This window comes from Sorex araneus, chromosome 3, assembly GCF_027595985.1.
Source record: "Sorex araneus isolate mSorAra2 chromosome 3, mSorAra2.pri, whole genome shotgun sequence".
Lineage (NCBI taxonomy): Eukaryota > Metazoa > Chordata > Mammalia > Eulipotyphla > Soricidae > Sorex > Sorex araneus.
This window is the reverse complement of record NC_073304.1, coordinates 47,734,528-47,754,389: the sequence shown is the minus strand read 5'-3', so window position 1 is coordinate 47,754,389 and position 19,862 is coordinate 47,734,528. Positions and strand designations below refer to the sequence as shown.

Genomic DNA, 19,862 nt, shown 5'->3' with positions numbered 1-19,862 from the left:
ATTTGCTGGACCCTTTGAAGATGCCAAGGAATAAAAAATGAGTCCCATCCCCCTCTCCACCTCCCTCCCTACCCCCCACCCACACCACCTTTCTGATTTTAGAGGTTCCATGTTTGGTGGAACAAACATACAGTCTAGTCGTATGTTTGCGTGTATATCACAATCATGCTCAACTAGTCCTGAAGGAATTTTGCAAAAAAGGGTTTGTATTCGGGTTTTCTTAGAGTAACACCTATATTATAGGTGGCAGGCACACAATGAATGAATGAATGAATTTAAAAGAGTAAACAGAAATTCTGTAATCTAATGAGGGCTCTGGCCAATAGGAGAAATCCTATACCAACTATTTGCAGTGTTCAGTATCCAAAAGTGTGACAAAAACGAAGATCCGGGCTCAAAAGCCGCAGAAAAGGGGCTTCACAGTCACTTTCTGTCAAATGTACAAGTAGGGAGCGGACAATAAAGTTTATTTGAGCGTCGACGTGCCGCGTTGTGGCCCCACCTCCCCCGCCGGAGCTTTGATTGGTGGGAAGTCGCCGGCATCCGCCGTGCCTGGGCCGCGATTGGCGCAGGCCGCCGTCCTTTGCGGACGTCTCGGCGCCCGCCCGCCCTCCTTCTCCGCGCGTCGCCGGTGCCTTCGCAGCCGTCTCCTGCTCCCCTCGACTCTCCGGGCCGAAACCCGGGGGACCAGAGCGAGAAGCGGGGCCATGTTCCGACGCAAGCTGACAGCTCTCGACTATCACAACCCTGCGGGCTTCAACTGCAAAGGTGAGGCAGCGGCGGCCCCGGGCCGGCCGCGTTTCCTTCAGCCGCCGGCGGCTGCTCTTCGTGGCGTCGGGACCCGGGCTCCCTCAGCCGGACCCTCGGAGGCCTTGTGACGGTCGGGGCTCCCCGGATCCTTCCCCGGGCCACCAGGTAGCCGCTGCTGTCGGGCGAGCCTGGGTGGCACCCACTTCTTTGTCGTGGTTCCGACTTGCTAAACTCCAGCCTCCCCCCCCCCCCAGACCCCCGCTCTGAGCACTTTGGCAGGAAGGTGTTGGCGCCCTCACTCGCCCTTCAGCACCACCTCTCCGCAGGGGGAGCGGTATCCGAAGTGAATGGCGGGCGAGGGTCCCGTGGAACTGCAAATACGGAGGCGTTGGGGATCTTACAGCAATGATAGTTTGTTTTTGTTTGTTTGCGGGAGGGGGTCGCACCTTTAGCAGAGCTCGGGGCTTCCTCCTAACACCGTGCTCGGGAGCGCTCCTGTGATGCTTAGGGAACCATATGGGGTGCCGGGGAACAGTTCCTGGTTAGCCTTGTGCAAAGCAAGCACTCTGTCTCCTCTGTACTTCCCAGATCCCTCTGTGTGTGTGTGTGTGTGTGTGTGTGTGTGTGTGTGTGTGTGTGTGTGAGAGAGAGAGAGAGAGAGAGAGAGAGAGACTGACTGACTGACTTTGTTGGGGAGTAGAGGTGTGTGTGTGAATTTCTGTTGGGTAGTAGGGCTGTGTGTGTGTGTGTGTATTTTTGTTGGGGGTTGACACCCACCCAGGTTAGCCTTGTGCAAGGCAAGCACTCTGTCTCCTCTGTACTTCCCAGATCCCTCTGTGTGTGTGTGTGAGTGAGTGTGTGAGTGTGTGTGTGTGTGTGTGAGAGAGAGAGAGAGACACACACACACACACACACACACACTGACTTTGTTGGGGAGGAGAGGTAGGTGTGTGTGTGTGTGTGTGTGAATTTTTGTTGGGTAGTAGGGCTGTGTGTGTGTGTGTGTGTGTGTGTGTGTGTGTGTATTTTTGTTGGGGGTTGACACCTACCCAGTCGTGCTGGCCTCAGGGGTTCAGGGGTCACTCCTGGTGGTGCTCAGCTGGGGATGGAACCTAGGTCTACCCTGCACTGCCTTCTCCAATCAGCCCTGATTTAGTACATTTCTAAGGAAGTTAACCTTGCTGACCACTGTTACCCACCACTACAATTTATTTCTTCCCTGGTTTTAGGTCTGTGAGACCTGGTTGACCATACCTTTGAAAGGGGTCACATCCCATCTGTTGTGTGGACTAGACTTGCAGAGCTGCACCCCAGCCTTCCTTTAAAAGTTTCAAAAGCACCCCAGGGTGTTTTAAGGCTTGAATTTCAAATGGAAAATATCTGTGCAGTTCCAAGTGTCTTGATGGCCTACAAAGACATATTCGTTTATAGACTCTTGGTTTTTCTATTTTTCTGTTTATTTAACAAAAGTGGACCAGGGTCAACAGAGCTGAGATCAGAATCCGGGATCTTCGAGTCCAAATTTTCTCATCTCTAAAGTGCAGAAGGGTGTGGGAATACTGATATAATTCTCCACTTTCTCTTTAGTGCACACCAAATAGTAGCATCTGTTTTGTTATCCGATTTCTTTCACTATTACTTTGGCTTTAATTTAGGTGGGGGACACAGCACATTGGGCCCCAACGTACTCAGCTCTAGTACTATTCTCAGCTGAGTGCTCCCTACCTGGTGGCTTACAGAGGTGCTCAGAGGATCTTCCTGTGCTGGTTTTCACACCCAGAGTACCTGCAGGCAAAGCCCTTTAGTTTAGTCAGCTAGCTTCCTGGCCTAACTTAGCTTTGAAGTTAACATGGTCTTATATCCCCCATCCCAAAGCAATGGAATTAACACTTCAATAGCAAAAAGATAGTCCAGTCTGGACACATTATTTCTATTTATTTTATTTATCTTTAATAACCCCATGAATAAAGCCCTATTGCATATTCCTGTTTTGTAACAGACTCTGAAGCACAGAAAATTCAAGTTCCTGCAATCATTAAACATCTGGACCTAGAATTTGAATTCAGACCAGCATATGAACAAAACTTCTTTTTTATTTTCCCCATTTTTCATTTTGCTTGATTGACTTTTTATCTCTGAATTATAGCACTCAACGAATTGGAACAAAGGCATGTGGAGAAAAGGGTTTTTTTTCCCCCCCTTCTAAAGTTTTAGATATCAGTAAAGACAGCTTGTTCACAATTGAGTGTATGCTAACTCAATCTTTGCACATAATGCTTTTTTATTTAACATGTTTGAATTACTTACCTTATTGATATGTACAAATTTCCTTACTTTTCCCCCTTTCTCCCCATTTCTCAGGTGACCTGAATTAGTGTCTTGCTGATTTGTCTTTGTTCAACTTTATTTCCTTATATCATCTGTAGGTGAAATCATTTTTTTTTGCTCTGCAGTGTGTAGGTGGCTGCTCCCAGCTCAGTGCTCTGGGAACCATTGAGGAGCCAAGGATCTCAATGCAGAGCATGTTCTCCAGTTCTTTGCGCTCTCTCTCAACACTCTGATTGCTGCTTTCAGTGTAGCCATTCTCATACGAAGGAGGTATCTCATCATCTGAGTGCCCTTCTGCTGTGATAACAGTTTTCCTATGGGCCACCTGTTTGTCCATCTTGAAGAATATTAAAATCTGCCTTTCCTGGGGCCAAAGCTATAGTACAGTGGGGGGCAACATTTGTATTGCATGCAGCTGACCCAGGTTCGATCTATGGTCTTCTGAGCACCGCCAGGAATAACGCTGAGCTTTGATGGATGTGGCCCCCAAACCTAAATAAATATAATCTGCCCCCTTTTTTTTTTTTTTGGTTCGATATTCATCAATGCTCAGGATTTATCCCAGGTTCTGTTCCCAGGGATCAAGCACAGATTGGCTATATTTAAGGCAAATGCCTTTATCTGCTATACTTACCTTTTGAACCTGTTTTTTAAATTGGACTGGACTGGAATTTTGTCTTCTTTATGCCTTGGTTTTATGTCTTCATTGTTTTACACTTAGTTAGCTTGTTGTTTTGGGTTTTTTTTTTTAAGTTTGGAGTTTTATCCAGCAGTGCTCAGGACTTACTCCTGGGTCTGTACTGAGGGATCACTCCTAGTGGGTTAAGGGGAACAAATGCTGTGCTGGGGATCAAACTCAGGTTGGCCCCATGCAAGGCAAGCACCTTGCCTGATGTACTCTCTCTCCAGCCCTTTCTTTTCATTCTTGAACAGAACATTTTTAGTTTGTTGATTCAGTCAGCCCTTTGAACTCCTACTTGGAACAGTTCAATTATTTTGATAAATCCCATCAAGCAGTTTGTGAAAGAGAAAGGTTCCTTTCTAATGCATTTAGTGATTTATATAATATTTTTCTTGCAGATGAAACAGAATTTAGAAACTTTATTGTTTGGCTTGAAGACCAGAAGATCAGACATTACAAGATTGAAGACCGAGGTAATTTAAGAAACATCCACAGCAGCGAGTGGCCCAAGTTCTTTGAAAAGGTAATGTGTTAAAAGTGAAGGAAAAAAAAAAACTTGAAATGACTTTGGACTTTTTTTTTTTTATGGTAATACCTAGTGATACCTTGGGGGATAACATGGGGCTGGGGATTGACCCCAGGGGTCTCTGTGCAAGGCATAAATTTTAGCACCCTGAGCATATCCCTGGCCCAGAAGTTACTTTGGCCCCAGATCTAAGTGCATAATCAATGACAGTATTAACTTCTCCAACCTTCAGTCTTTTCATCTATTAGATAAGGAAGTTCAGAATCCCCAGCTGGACCCTGAACATAAAAGAATTTTAAAAAGCCTGATTGAAACCATTTTCATAAGATGGTATGCTTCAATGTTTCCCCCATTGGATTCATAATTTCATAACAAAGTAATAAAAGTGTTAGAAGAGGTTCTTAAAAATCCATTTCAGGTCTCTTTAACTTGACCATTTTTCAATGATTCTCTTGACTTTATAGTAATAATGAGACTAAATTTTTTTCCCCTTATAGTATCTCAGAGACGTTAACTGTCCTTTCAAGATTCAAGATCGACAGGAAGCAATTGACTGGCTTCTTGGCTTAGCAGTTAGACTTGAGTATGGAGATAATGGTATGTTTTGTGGGGAATGTTTATTTTAAAGAGACAAGGGAAGGTGGGAAAGAAGAGTATAACTATAGGGAACTTAACAGTATGTATTTTCAATCTCATTTCTGGGTTAGTTTAATAAGTTTTATACGTTTTCCATCTCACTTTTCAGCATATATTTTTAAATGTGTTTTTGTTTGTTTGCACCCATCCATCTGTTATTGGCTCTCACTCTGAATCCCCAAATTGTCAAGAAAGAATTTTTTGGTTTCATTGTTTTAGGACCACACTCATGGGTACCCTTGGGTAACTCCTAGCTCGTTGCTTGCAGGTCCTGGGGAGCCACAGCAAGGCAGCACTTAGAGCTGCCTTCCAAGCACCCGAAAAAATCTTCAGGTTGAATGTCTCACTAAAAGGCAGCATTTTTTATTGATCTTTAGAGTTTTCTTTTAGAATTTGGAGATGGTGTCTGCTGGAGAAGGATAATGAAATGTCATTTCACAAGACATTTCTTTGAATTTAGCTACCTTACGTAGTCTGTAGCTTGTAAGTGCTTCACCTTATGTACTCTCTCTGGTCTATTTAAAAAATTTTAGTCTTGTTTTCGGGCCATAGTTGGTGATGCACTATGGGGACAAAAGAGTGTAGACAGAGAACTGAGCTTCTTAGCTGTAAAGCCTATATTCTGCCCTTTAGAGCCATCTTCCCTGCTTAAGAACAGTTAATTTGAAGGAAGTATTCCCAAGTTACTGAACTCTTCCCAAATTAAATTATAGTTTATTCCATTTTAAATTATCATCTTAAAATTAATTTTTTTTTTTTTTTGCTTTTTGGGTCACACCCAGCGATGCTCAGGGGTTACTCCTGGCTTTGCACTCAGGAGTTACTCCTGGCAGTGCTTGGGGGACCATATGGGATGCCGGGGATCGAACCCAGGTCGGCCGCATGCAAGGCAAACGCCCTACCCGCTGTGCTATCGCTCCGGCCCCTTAAAATTAATTTTAAATTGGGGTTTAGTTTAAAAACTGTTGAAGTCATGTTTTGTACTAATACTTCACCATTGTGTCAGAATTCCTCTATCATTGTTCGACGTTCCCTCTCTCCCCTCCACCTTTGCTCCATTTGTGTAATTCTTCAACTTTGATTGCTTAGGTACAAGGATAATGGTTGTCATGTGATTATGTATCCCTATAGTTATCTCTTAATCAAGTACAATTACTTCTCAGTAATAGATGGTCTTTCTGAATAAATGATAGACTGAGTTTGTTTCTGAAATAAAGTTTTCTATATTGAAAACTGGTAACTGAATTTTATTTGAAAAAGTAATTGAATGATAGTGGGATTATAATTAACTATTAATGATTATAAATTCTAATGGTATCAAAAATACTAAGTCTGAATGTAGCACTGTAGCACTCTAATCCCATTGTTGATCAATTTGCTCGGGTGGGCACCAATAACATCTTCATTGTGAGACTTGTTACTGTTTTTGGCATATCAAATATGCCACGGGTAGCTTGCCAAGCTCTGCCGTGCGGGCGGGGATACTCTCAGTATCTTGCTGGGCTCTCCGAGAGGGATGGAGGAATCAAACCCGGGTTGTTGGCATGCAAGGCAAACGCCCTACTTGCTGTCACAATAGACTTTCGAAAGGTGTAAGTAGTAAAACTGTCGTTTTTTAGTCAGAGGCATCATTGTTCTTTTGTGGTTTTACATTAATATGTTGCTGTTAATTTTATATTTTTATTCTTTTTGTTTGTTTTGGACCACACCTATGTTACTCAGGTCTTACTCCTAGCTCTGTGCTCAGAGATAATTTTTGCAGGGCTCATAGTGGTGCCAGGGATAAATGCCTAGTGGGCCACATGCAATGGAAACTCCCTATCCACTGTGCTATCTTTTTGGTCCACTACATTTTTATTATTTAATGAGCAAATATGAATTTTTAAAATTTGTGCTTTAATATTTTTAAAAGCTTTTGCTTGCTTATCCATTAAGTGATTAAAATCTGACTTTAAAATTTTTTCTTGGGGGCCGGAGCCATAGCACAGCGGGTAGGGCGTTTGCTTTGCATGCAGCCGACCCGGGTTCAATCCCCGGCATCCCATATGGTCCCCCAAGCACCGCCAGGAGTAATTCCTGAGTGCAGAGCCAGGAGTAACCCCTGAGCATCACTGGGTGTGACCCAAAGACCCAAAAGGAAAAAAGAAAAAAAAACACGGGAAAAATTTTTCTTGACATAATTTCAAATTTATAAAGAAGTCACAAAGTATAAAGAGTTTTCATATACCCAGACTGCAAATGTTGACATTTTACTTCACTTAACCTCACCCTCATATATATTCACAGAAAAAATCAGTTGTTCCAGGGAGTGGAACATATAAAAAAGGTGGGCAAACCATTGGTTCTAGGAAGAGGTGAAATTCTGTACTTATCCAAGCCACTATACCAAACACTGCTATAAGCAGTAGATCCAAACTAAAACAGAAATGTAAAAATTATATTCTCAAATAATTTGGCGGGGGAAAGTTGTGGGCCACACCTGGAGGTGCCAGGGACCACCTCTAGCTCTGTGCTCAGGGATCATTTCTGGTAGTGTTCAGCAGACTATTTAATGCCTGGCATGCAGTGCCTGTGCTTTCTGCATGCAAAGTATATTCTCCAATCCACTAATCTGCCTCTCTGGCCCACCCACCTATGAACACTTACTTCAGTGTACATCTCCTTAAAACATGATGAAGAGGCCTGAGCAGTAGTACACTGAGTTGTGCACTTAACCTTGTATGGCTGACCCAGATATGATTCTCAGTACCCTTGAACATTGCTGGATGTAGGCATCCCCCGCTTGCCCCCCAAAATAAGCAGAAAAATAAAACCAAAAAATTATGTAGGGAAAGTAATAGCACAAAGGACTGGGGTGCATGCTTTGCATGCAAAAGCCTAGATTTAGTCCCTGGCTCTGCGTTATTCCCAGAACACTGAGATGGGAGTAGCTTCTGACTGCTGATATGTACCATCCCCCCAAACTTAAATAATAGCCACCTTGGACTTATCAAAATCAGAAAGTAAACTTTAATTCAGTATTGTTGTAATTACCAGTTATTTCAGTGAGTTCTTTATAGCAAAAAGTGGGGGAGTAGAGCAAAGCAGTCCTGGATCTTGTATTGCATTCAGTTGTTATATTTCTTTGTCTCCAGTAACCTGGAACTTAGTCTGTGTTCCATGACACTGTCATTTGTTTTGTAGCATCTTCTCAATTTTGATTTATTATTGACTCATGAGTACATTCAGGGTTTGCACTTGTGTTAGAAATAACATAGATTCTAAGGTTCTAATAAGTACATGACATCAGAAAGTGTATGCTAGTGATATTTTTCATTCTGTTGCTCGTTATATTATGCTTACCTGAATAAATTTCTCCACTTACAAAGTAATTATTTCCCCTTTACAATAAATACAATGCAATGGGAAGAATTTAAGGTGATGTCAGTAATGCTTTTTTTGCTCTTAAGATTTTTGCCTAGGTGTCCAGTGCCAAAAGGTGTTTTTCTAATACCATCATTTCTTCACATTAGTATGAGGAACTTCCACTTTTCCAATGTTTGGTTTTTGTTTATTTTTGTTTCTGTTTTGAGGCTACTCCTGGCTGTGCTTATGCTTGGCAGGTGGGGATGAGGGTAGATCCATTTGTTGCCAGACCTCAAACCTAAGCCTCCCTTGTGCAAAGCTTACAGGCAACCCCTTGAGTTCTCTCTCGGCTCATGTAATGTATGTTTAAGTCAGTATAACTTCAGACTCTCATACTCACTGGGTTATAATCTTTTTTTGTTGTGTATTTTGTTTATGCTGTTTTAGATGTGACTAGTGGAACGTCCTTTAAACTCATTCTGTTCTATCTTAAGGCTTTTGCTTTCCCTCTTTTATTTCTATGTTATATAAACAGTAGCTAAAAATGTCATTAGGGATGTTAAGTGTGTGAAATATTTTTGTGAGGACTTGTAGAGTATTAAAGTACTTTTAAGTGAAAGTAGTAAAAGCTGCTTTTAGACTTTTGCATTTCACATCTCGATAGGTATATATATGTTAGTATATTAAAATTGCTTTTTTTTTAAAGAAAGCGGGGTTTTGGGATTTGCATTTAAATATTTGGGTTGAATTGGTTAGTGAGTTTGTGTTTAATTTATTTAACTTGCCTTCCCATTTTTCTACCCCTACCACTTTTCATAGTAAACTATAAAAGCAGAGTTTTCTCCTAAAATTTAGTGTAAGGTAGAAGTTGGAATAAATGTATTTTAGGAATGTAGCAAAGAGATACTTTAGTCATGTAGTTCAATAATCATTTTAGCTTAATTGTATAGTCACTGGTAAATCACCTTTTTTTTTAAATTATTGAATCACCATGAGATATACAGTTACAAAGTTGTTCGTGATTGAGTTTCAGTCTGCAATGTTCCAATACCTTACCTTCATCAGTGTACATTTTCCTCCTCCAGTACCCCAGTTTCCCTCCCTAAATCTGCTAAGGTAGTATGTCCCAAAGCGTGCCCCTCCTCCCCTCTCACTTGCCAATACTGTTACTGAAAGTATGTCATGCATATCACTTTACCTCCTTTCAGCACTCAGTTTTGTCATCATTCCCAACTATCATAATCATTGCAGTCTCTTTGTCTCATTGACCAGTCTTCCTGGCCCTTGTTTCTGCTGTCTTTAGATACTACTCACATATTATGCTTATGCTGATAAGTTTTTTTAATAGTAAAAATACATTTTGATTGGGGCAGTTGTCTTATGTAAAAGTTTAGTAAGTAATCAGTTTTGATTGGGGCAGTTGTCTTCTGCTTAAATTCAATAAGTAATCTTTTGTTTTATTGTAAGTTGCAGTTCTGTAGTATTTTTAACCTATTTTTACAGCGGAAAAATACAAAGACTCAGTTCCTGATAATACAAGAAATGCTGACAATTCAGCTAAAAATGCAGAACCATTGATCAATTTGGATGGTGAGTTTTTAATGCATGTAAATTAATCATTGTTTCTTAAGTGCTTTTTTTACATTCTAGAATGGAATCTGGTTTTACCAGATTACAGAAAGTATTCTCCCTTTTGAAAATATGAAGATTCTAACTATAACAGAATGTTAAATATTTTTTGGTATAATATAACCTATAATTTATGAGTTATCCTTAAAAATTAGTAAGACATTGTAGTCTTGGACATTGTAGAACTGCTGCTTCAAGAGAAGGTTTTGGGAAAACTATCTGTTATAGAATTCTATATATTAATAGCTTTAGGGGAGTATGTTAATTAAAAGCGCTGCATAAATAAGCCTTGCAAAAATAAGTTACAGAACAAACCTAATGTGAGTTAATGTAGCATATTGATCTTCCAAGATTGATTAAAAACTTAACTTTTAAACATTCTATACTAGAGGTATCAAAAGAAGTAGTGGAGGACCTTGGCACTTTGGAGGGGTACTTAACTTGACTACTATATATGATAACACTGTTGTAACCATGTTTTCTAAACTGTAAGAAGTAAATTATTTTTAAAATGAAAAGAATGCAAGTAAAAAATGATGTTTTTACCAGAGAACTAAAAAATATTAGAGTTTACATATTTGCAAGTGTGTGTGTAATGTATATACATATAGTTTTTGCAGAGCTGAAACTTACTGTTTTTAATCTTTTATAGTCACTAATCCTGATTTTAAGGCTGGTGTCATGGCTTTGGCCAATCTACTTCAGATTCAGCGTCATGATGATTACCTGGTAATGCTTAAGGTCAGTATCATATTCTTGATTCATTTTGTTTTTGTTTTTGGGTTGCACCCGCTAATACTCAGGATTACTACAGGAACTCAGTATTCAGGGATGACTTCTGGTGTTGCTCAGGGAGCTATGCAATGCTAGGGATTGAACCTAGACATCCTGCCTGCCCAGCATGTGCTTTTTTTTTAGCCCTTTGAGCTTTTGTTTAGACCCAGTTTTTTATATTCGTGAAGGAATATTGGTTATAAATAAGCAAATTGCATGATTTCACATTTTAAATTGACTAATAAGTCATAGTGGGTAAAGTTTACCATATTTCTGAGCACTGCTAAATTTCTTGCATAGATTATCTCAACCATCCTCCAATCCCAGAGATAAATTCATATACTATCAAGAAATTGGGACTTAGAAAACTGTTCAAGATATCACTTGAAAATGATAGAGCCAGGATTTTATTTAGTACTTTGACCTTGTCGTTGAGTCTTTTCCTTTATCACTCTGCTTATATTATCTTTTTAAAGTATTTTATCTGAATTCATTAATTTTATAAAGAATGCCTCAGTAATATGGTGAATTTAGTCAAAAATATATACCGTAGAATCTCTTTGAGGTGTAAAAAGTCCCTTCTCCAAATAGACCACTTCATATCTCTGCTTCAGGTACCCCAGTGGTCTGAATGAGATTTTTTATTTTTTGTGTGCTTTTTTATTGAGGGGTTTGTTGGTGGGGGGTTGTTGGGAGTGGGGAGGTGGTCCATACCTGGCCATGCTCCAGGTTTACTCTTGTCTCTGCACTCATAAATTACTCCTGTTACTCCTGGCAGTGCTTGGGGGACCATATGGGATGCCAGGGATCAAACCCAGGTTGGCTGAGTACAAGGCAAACACCTACCAGCTGTACTATGGCTCTGGCCCCAGAATGAGATCTCTTATGTTTTTTCAGTTTTGGTCAGTGCGTGGTGGTACTCAAGCTACTTGTCACTGTGCTTATGGATTGCTCCTGGTGCTATTTGAGGCAGCACATGGTGTCAGGGATTGAACTCAGGGTCTCTTGTATGAAAAGCTGGTGCTCCAGCCCTCTGAGCTGTCTTCTGGGCCAGAGGTGTCTCAATTCTAAGAGAAAATTACATTTCTATCTGTGAAGGGTAGGGGTGTCAGCATGACATTTAAGATACCAGAGGCTGGAGGCAGAGATATTACACTGATTGTGGTACTTGGCTTGCCCTGGAAAATCTGACTTTGAACCCCAGTATCCCCTATAGTGCCCCAAGTCCTGCCAGGAGTGCTCTCTGAATGCAGAACTAGGAGTAAGTCCTGAGCACTGCTGAATGTGGCCCAAACCCCCTCTCTTCATTCTACCCCCTATACCCCCAAATCAGTCTCGCAAGCTATTTTAGAATTGTATTAAATGGTAGTTCACAAGGAGACTCTTCTTATTCCTAGGTTTTCAATTTCTCCTGAATCTGAATTTTAGCTCAGATTTTCTCAACTCAGATTGAATTCTGAAACAGAATTATTTTAAGTGAAATTTGGCTTTTTCAAAACTTGTTCCCAGGTACAGGCAATTATATAAATTGCTTTGGAACAGTCTGTACTGGTCATGTCAGTTTTAATCATAAACTGAGGGGAGAAGCAGACACATTGGCCTAGCATATTTGCCGTTCATTCCTCACATTTGAAACTCTGTGAAAAATTATAAATTTGTTATATCCAAAAGCTATATGAAGTTTTAGTCGTACTTTGTTCTTTGGGTTATGTTAGAAGCATTCAAATAATACCTGATCACCTGGAAATTATCTTCATAGGTTTGCCAGATTTAAGAATAGTATATTAACTTTGGCATATGGACTTTTCAGTATGTTCAGATTGGCTTAATTCTTTTCAAATACAGTATTTAGTTTTGTATTATTGAAAATAATAATTTTTCACAATTTCATACGGCCGGCCCAGGTTCGATTCCCACCATCCCACATGGTCCCCTGCGCACCGCCAGGAGTGATTCCTGAGTGCAGAGCCAGGAGTAACCCCTGAGCATGGCCGGGTGTGACCCGAAAAGAAAAGAAAAAAAACCTGTCCATTGTAATTGTCATCTGCTAACTAAAATTCCATTTCATGTTTTCGTTCACCATAATAAAATGCCTTGGTGAGGAAATAGTGCATCCCACGAAAACCTGAAAACATTTTGTCTCTTGAGGTCTTGTCCTTATAGGGTCCTTGTCCAGTAGTGCTGGAGTGGGGTAGGGGATTAGGGTCACACATCCAGCAGTTCTCAGGAGGTGCTGTAAAGCTGATGTGCATGTTTGACATGTGCTCCTGGCCCATTTTCATTATAATGGAGAGAATTAATGACAGTATGGCACGTTACTCTTTTTGTCAAAAAGTCTGCATGCTTCAGTATGTGTGTAATAGAGATCTTGTAAGGATACACGAGAACCTGGCACACCGACTTTCTGCAGGGATGGCTGAAGTTTATGAATAGAAAGAAGATAGACTTTTACTACATATATATTTATGTATCTGTATTTAAAAATATTTCTAAGCATACACAATGTTTTTTTCAATTTGAAAATAATTGCATTATTCCAACTTAAAATGAAGAGGTTCAAGTAGTGGGGTGTTTTTTTTTTTTTTTTGATGGGGAAATTGTTTTTCAAGTCCATCAAACTGGAACCATTATTCTATAGACTTAGAAGAAAAGAGAACAACAGCCAACAAAAAGTAAAAACACTTTGTTTTTGGTTTCTTAGGCAATTCGCATTTTGGTCCAGGAGCGCCTGACGCAGGATGCAGTTGCTAAAGCAAATCAAACAAAAGAGGTAAGTATTAAATATAAATTATTAAGGTTTATTCTGGTGGTATTGATAAAAGTTTAAATTCTGCACATTATCTACTTAAGATTCCCATAATACATTAGAAAAATTCAGGGGGAAAAAGTTGTTTTTGTTTCATTGTTGTTCAGGTGGTCAAACCTATTCCCTTATGCTTAAACATGCTCACTACTGCTTGGCTACATCTTGACCTCAAAAATAGTTTGGGGGAGTTGATTTGGTCTTTGCATTTTGTATCAATTGCTTGGTCATTTTTGAGTGAGAAATGAACTTTATATCACTTTCAAGAAACTCATCCCAGTCTTCTAGTACATACTATTTGCATGTTCCCAGTTTATTTTATACTGGATTGTTTTGAATAATTTCTAGAAACAAAGGACATTCTTTCTGTTACTTTTTTTCTTTTTTTCAGCCTGAATCCTGTTCCCAGGCTTTTCTTTCTTTAGAGAAATCTCTTCTCTTAAAGTTATCTAGGGGTTACCGAAGTTGATCAGCAGTTGAGCTCAGGCGGTCTGATTTTGAGAGTGTACCTCTAGTGTATGGTGGGGCCCATGTATAGAGGATCCATATATATATATATATATATATATATATATATATATATATAAAACACTGCTGGTTGATTGGCCAGGTGAAGAGGATGGGGGTAAAACTTAACAGTTTTAGGGTATACATAGCTGGAGCTGGAATGATAGTACAGCAGCAGGGCACTTGCCTTGCACATAGCTGATCCAGACCCAGGTTTGATCCCTGGCATCCTATCTGGTTCTCTGAACACTGCTAGGAGTGACACTGAGTGTAAAGCCAAGAATAGCCGTGAGTACCACTGGGTGTGTCCCCACTGCCTCACCAAATAAAAGATTCAGTGTATAGGTGACAAACTCATTTTTCAGTTCTGCTTTGTGAACTGAGAAAACTGTACAACTATAGCTCTCATTCTTAATTCTGGGATATTTTAAGATTATAACCCTAAAGTCTCATTGACCTTGGAATAGTGCAGAGAATATTTTTGAGTTAGTAGCAGTTGCTATAGGTGCCTATTGATAGTTCCTTCTGCTCTAAAGGTACCATGAAGGTCTCTCGCACAACCCTTGTTCTGATCCTCTTTTGTCTCCCTTCCATGCTTGCAGTGTCTTTTGTCCTCTAACCTTAGCGAGGCCACTGTAGCTCTTACTGAAAGATACTTTTTTAAAAAAGTTCATTTTGGCTTATTATGTATAAATTAGACTATTGAAAATCGAGTTACAGATCAGCTTGTTTCACCCATACTATAGTACAGACAGTAAATTATCCTAGCATAATAAAATAATTCATTCAGCAAAATTATGTCTTTTTTTGGGGGGTATATAGCTAGATCTTTGTATGTGAAGTAAAAGTTAGTTTTCAGTCCTCCAATTAAATTTTTGTATTATCTCAAAAGCTATAGTGGAGACTATTCTTTCAGTTGAATGTTCTTATTTGTAGCCACTGTTTGTCAGGGTTAGTTATTCCTTGGTGGTCTATTGGCAAACAAAGTGAAATAGAGTCTCTGGTGCCAGTCATGTAATGTAGTACAATGCATTTCTCTTTAATTTTGCTCACTCTATTTTCACATTCAATTGTTTATATCTTTACTAGTTATTTTAAGACAGATGGAGTTGAAGGAGATTTGTATTAGGGTCAGAGATTCAGTTTAGTGGCAAAGGTGGTTGCTATACATGGCTGACTTTACTTTGATTCCTGGCATCGCAGGAATTGTTAATAGTGATTTCTGAGCATCATTGAGTATGGCCCCCAGTAGATTTCCCCCACCCCCAACTCCACCAAAAGAAAAAAAAAAGGATTTGTATGATTAAGAATTGAATAGTGACAGTTTTGTTTACAAAGTTGAAAGTACAGTGTGCTTCTCTTCCACCCCCTTTTCCCCTACACATTTGGTTGTAGTGGTTACACACAGCTGTGGAGAGCGTTTTCTGTTGTGGTTCTGAGCGGAGCCCCCAGGATCACATTGCATGTGGGTGGCATAGGGCACAAACTTGGAGACTTGTGCTTGTTAGGAAGGTGCTTTTGGCACTGAGCTATCTCCTAGTCATAGTGTTTTCATGGTAGTGAGAAAATAATACACTGTAGCAGTAGACTGCCTGTTGTCATTTATTGGGAGTTATAAATTCCATATGGTTTGGCTTTATCATAGTTATCTCTAAAGTTCTGTGCATAGGTACTGACTGGTTAAATGGTTTAGTAAAAAAAAAATTTCTTTAAAGTTATTTGGAAATAATTTTTAAAAATATTTAGATAATCTGCTAAATATGATGACTGAAAGAATTATGTAATCAGAAATAAATGTGTGTTCAGAAGTAAACTAGTTTGAAGAAAGTGATCTTAAAGTAACAAATCCTCATTTGTCCTGTTTGCTGTTGCTAAAATGGGATGAGAATATCCTGCCGAGCCCTCCTTTCTTAGCAGTTGTAACAGCACTGCTGAGAAAAGGAGCTCCACGGCCTTTTTATACCTGCAGAGTGGCACTGGTCTGTGGACCAGCAGCTCAAGACTACTGGGTTATATTATATGCATTGTTTAAGGACTGGGTGGGTTATAGAGCTATTGGTTATAGAGCCATTCGTTTCCTAATAGATTATAGTAAGCCTAGTCATAAATTCGTTTAAGAAAAAAATTCAATTGCCTTGTCACTATAGCTAAAAGGTTATCAAAATCTCCAAACATTGTAACAGTAGCACTTCATTTGAGAAAAAAAATTGAAAATTGTTGTTCTTCAATAGAATAATTTTGCCATTTTTTATCCCCCACAGGGACTGCCTGTTGCATTAGACAAGCATATTCTTGGTTTTGACACAGGAGGTAAGTGATTTTCATTAGTTCTTTTTATTTTTTTTTATTTTATAAAGTAGCTCACAATATTTGATTACATTTAATATTCAAGCACCAATCCCACCACCATTACACCTTCCCACCACCATATTTCTGGTGTTCCATCCTGAACCCCAATCCCTGCCCCAAAGCAGAAATGAAATATTTCCCTCTACGGTTGTTTGCCTCCTACTTTGAGTCCCATCAGGTGTGGTGTGGTACTCTTGAACCATGGGTTGTATGTGTCCTATGCAGTGTCAAGAGGCCCAGAAAAATGTTCACTCATGGGTGAGGCTCAGCCCAAGCGTGAGGAGAGCACCCGTTAGCATGGCGGAGGTTGAATTCTGGAGGTTTTCAGTTGCCAGGTCTGGGTCCCTTGGGGCGGGGGGAGGTCTCATCCACCCCCCTCTGGGGCGCCCCGAGTGAAACAACCTGGCGCTGGGGTCCGGTGGCCTGGTTATGGCAAGCGTTATGTTATGCTCTCTTTCTAGGAGAGAAGGACATGCAATCTAGATGGCGGCCATGACGAGATTATCTGGCACGGGCCAGGGGTGGCTTATGGGCATGGCTGCTGAGTTACCAGAGACAAGGGGATTAGATTAGTTCTATTTTAGGGACTTTATAAATATTTTTTGAAAATAAGTAAATGGTTTTGAATATAGAGGTCATTGATTAATACACTGTTTTTTATAAAACAGATGCAGTTCTTAATGAAGCTGCTCAGATTCTGCGATTGCTGCATATAGAAGAGCTCAGAGAGCTACAGACAAAAATTAATGAAGCCATAGTAGCTGTCCAGGCCATCATTGCTGATCCAAAGACGGACCACAGACTGGGCAAAGTTGGAAGATGAACATTTTTAGGATTTTAGCTTCTCACCTCCTTAGTACCATTGGAACCGTGTACACTCTGGCATGTGTTTGGGAATCAAATGTCACATTTTCAAGGGTTTGGAAGCCCAGAAAATTGACAATGTTCTAGAGATTTGCCATCATTACTTTTTATTTAATAAAGTTGGAAAAAGTAAAAATTTTTTTCTTGATTATATGTTGTATATCTGTATGTGTAATCTGCTTCTTCCTCTTTTGTGGTTAAAGGTATGTCACCTCCCGCAATGCTATCATAGAGGCAATAATAAAGATCACTTAGGAAAATGTAAAATATTTTATTGGAGTACTCTAAAATTTGAGAACTGTTACACCTTTGGTATTTGTAAGTATACTTTCTGTGTGTAATGCTATAAAAGGGACTTAAAGGATCAGAAAAAAATAAATTGAAATATTCTAGCACCTTTTAATATAAATACAAATGCACTGATGCAGAGGTAAAAAAAATCTTAGAACTTTGTTGGGAGATAGTAAATAAGTTGGTTCTTCCCTTTGTCACTATGATTTTTAGGATTGCATATCAGTACTGATTATACATGCTTTAATATTTTGACCAGAAAGAATCCACAGCAAAAGCCAGATTTAGGGTCTTAATGTATTCTACTTGGTTCTTGGCTGAATGAATTTAACCTTTTAAATATAAGTGCAATAATTTTTACCTTTTTAAAATTTATGATAACATTTGTTTTAAAAAATACAGTAGTAAAGATTGAGGTATAAACTTTTCACAAAACACACTTAGTCTTTTGGCACTAAAAATGAATCCATCTTCTATGTCCAGGAACTTCTAATGGCTGCTTCCCTTTTCAGTTCATCTGTTTACAATGTTCTTTAAGGTACAAACTCCAAGTCCTGCCATATCTACTTTTGTCCTGTTAAGGGGAGATGGAGGAAGAGGAACATAGGTGAATATATTATAACTAAGTTGTAACAAGCCAGTCCTTTAAAGGGGACATACACCAATGGGTTAGCTTTTTGTGTGTGTCTAGTTAGGTAAATTCAAAAGTTACTGATCATTAAGTTTTCCAGCTCAAAATGGGATTGACAAATGTCAATGTCAGTGGCACCAAGGACAGATACTACATATGGTCTCCTTATCCTACTTACCCAAAGGAATCGCTGTAGCATGCTTATTTACCTGCTGGGCAGAAGGGTTGGACGAGAGTTATCTCGTAGAGATGAGTTCGCTGGTCTGGGAGATACTCTTCACTAAACTGGCCACTAGTTCTGTTTATTGCTATGATACCATCCCTGTAATAAAGAATGAGATTTGAAGTTGGATAAGAAAAAAGTCAGTTTCAACACAGGAACACAGCCTTCTAGAATGAGTTTTTTAAATTAATTTACTTAAATGAGTTTTGACTTATTTAGATTTAGATTGTATCAGTGGTTCCCAAAATGGTCCTCAGACTAGATTACTTAGAAACTTGGTGGAAATGCTAAGTCTTGATGCCTAGTGAATCAAAAATTGAGAGGGAAACCAGCAGTGCCTTTTCACTAGCCCTCAGGTTGATTCTGATTCCATGCTAAAATCTGAGAAACCTGGAACAAATTAGTGTTCTCAATCCCCGCTGCACATTGAGATTGCTTGAGGATCTATTGAAATAGTGATACTTGGGACTGGAGAGATAGTACAGCTGGTAGGGCATTTGCCTTGCATGTGACCAGCTGGTTCAATCCCTTATACACCATATGGTGCCCTGAGAACAGCCAGGTGTGGCCCTAAACCCAAAATCAGTAAATAAGGGGGGCTGGGGGCTGGAACCATAGCACAGCGGTTGGGCTTTCGCCTTTCATGCTGTCGACCCAAGTTCGATTCCTCTGCCCCTCTCGGAGAGCCCGGCAAGCTACCGAGAGTATCGAGCCCACGCAGCAGAGCCTGGCAAGCTACCCATGCATATTGGATATGCCAAAAACAGTAACAATAAGTCTCTCAATGAGAGACGTTACTGGTGCCTGCTCGAACAAGTTGAGCAATGGGATGACAGTGACAGTGAAGGGGGGCTGGAGTGATAGCACAGTGGGTAGGGCGTTTGCCTTGCACGCAGCCAACCTGGGTTCGATTCCCAGCATCCTATATGGTCCCCTGAGTACTGTCAGGAGTAATTCCTGAGCAAAGAGCCAGGAGTAACCTCTGTGCATCGCCGGGTGTCACCCAAAAAGCAAAAACAAAACAAAATCAGTAAATAAGATACTGATGTTGGGTCTCTTACCAGAGCAATGCAATTAGAATTCCTAGAAACAAGGTAGAAGGCCTTAGATTTTTCTTTTTTTCAGTGTTTGGGAGAACTAGTTTTAATTACAGTGCTGTGCTTTTTATTCACCCTGGTGGCAAATCGTATATCCACAATGTCAATGTTTTGGATTTTCTTTAACCCTATACCTAATGATACACCTCACGGTACCATCTAAGTGGGAAGCTCTTTATTCTTAGATTCTATAAGAATCCATTTATCCTTTTAAACAGTTGAGTACCAGTAGCCTTTTGCCACCTTTAAGCTCCACATAAACAATTCTGTTTACTCGGGTGGGGTGGGGTGGGTGGGGGAACACTGTAATAGTACAATTTTAAAAGTAATGCATGAAAGGTGTTACCTACTAACCATGAGACTTCAGTAGGACTTAAGGAAGTCCTATACTGATACTGGGTAGAACAAAGGGGTTCCCCAGGAGCAT

The 19,862-nt window shown here is 40.0% G+C and overlaps 2 protein-coding genes across 2 annotated transcripts in view; one reads left to right on the top strand and one right to left on the bottom strand.

Moving 5' to 3' along the window:
* Window positions 1-596: 596 nt before the first annotated feature.
* RTRAF (RNA transcription, translation and transport factor) lies at window positions 597-17,341 on the top strand. The gene is made up of 8 exons (XM_004601739.2): window positions 597-768; window positions 4,159-4,283; window positions 4,784-4,883; window positions 9,771-9,857; window positions 10,549-10,637; window positions 13,372-13,440; window positions 16,242-16,290; window positions 16,998-17,341. The coding sequence occupies exons 1-8, from the start codon at window positions 708-710 to the stop codon at window positions 17,150-17,152; spliced, it is 735 nt and encodes a 244-aa protein (XP_004601796.1). The 5' UTR covers window positions 597-707; the 3' UTR covers window positions 17,153-17,341.
* A 975-nt stretch (window positions 17,342-18,316) lies between these two features.
* NID2 (nidogen 2) overlaps window positions 18,317-19,862 on the bottom strand; it is an 83,034-nt gene continuing 81,488 nt past the window's right edge. Inside the window, exon 21 of the mRNA XM_055133867.1 lies at window positions 18,317-18,437. Coding sequence (XP_054989842.1) covers window positions 18,317-18,437 — 121 coding nt within the window. The remainder of the gene's footprint in view (window positions 18,438-19,862) is intronic.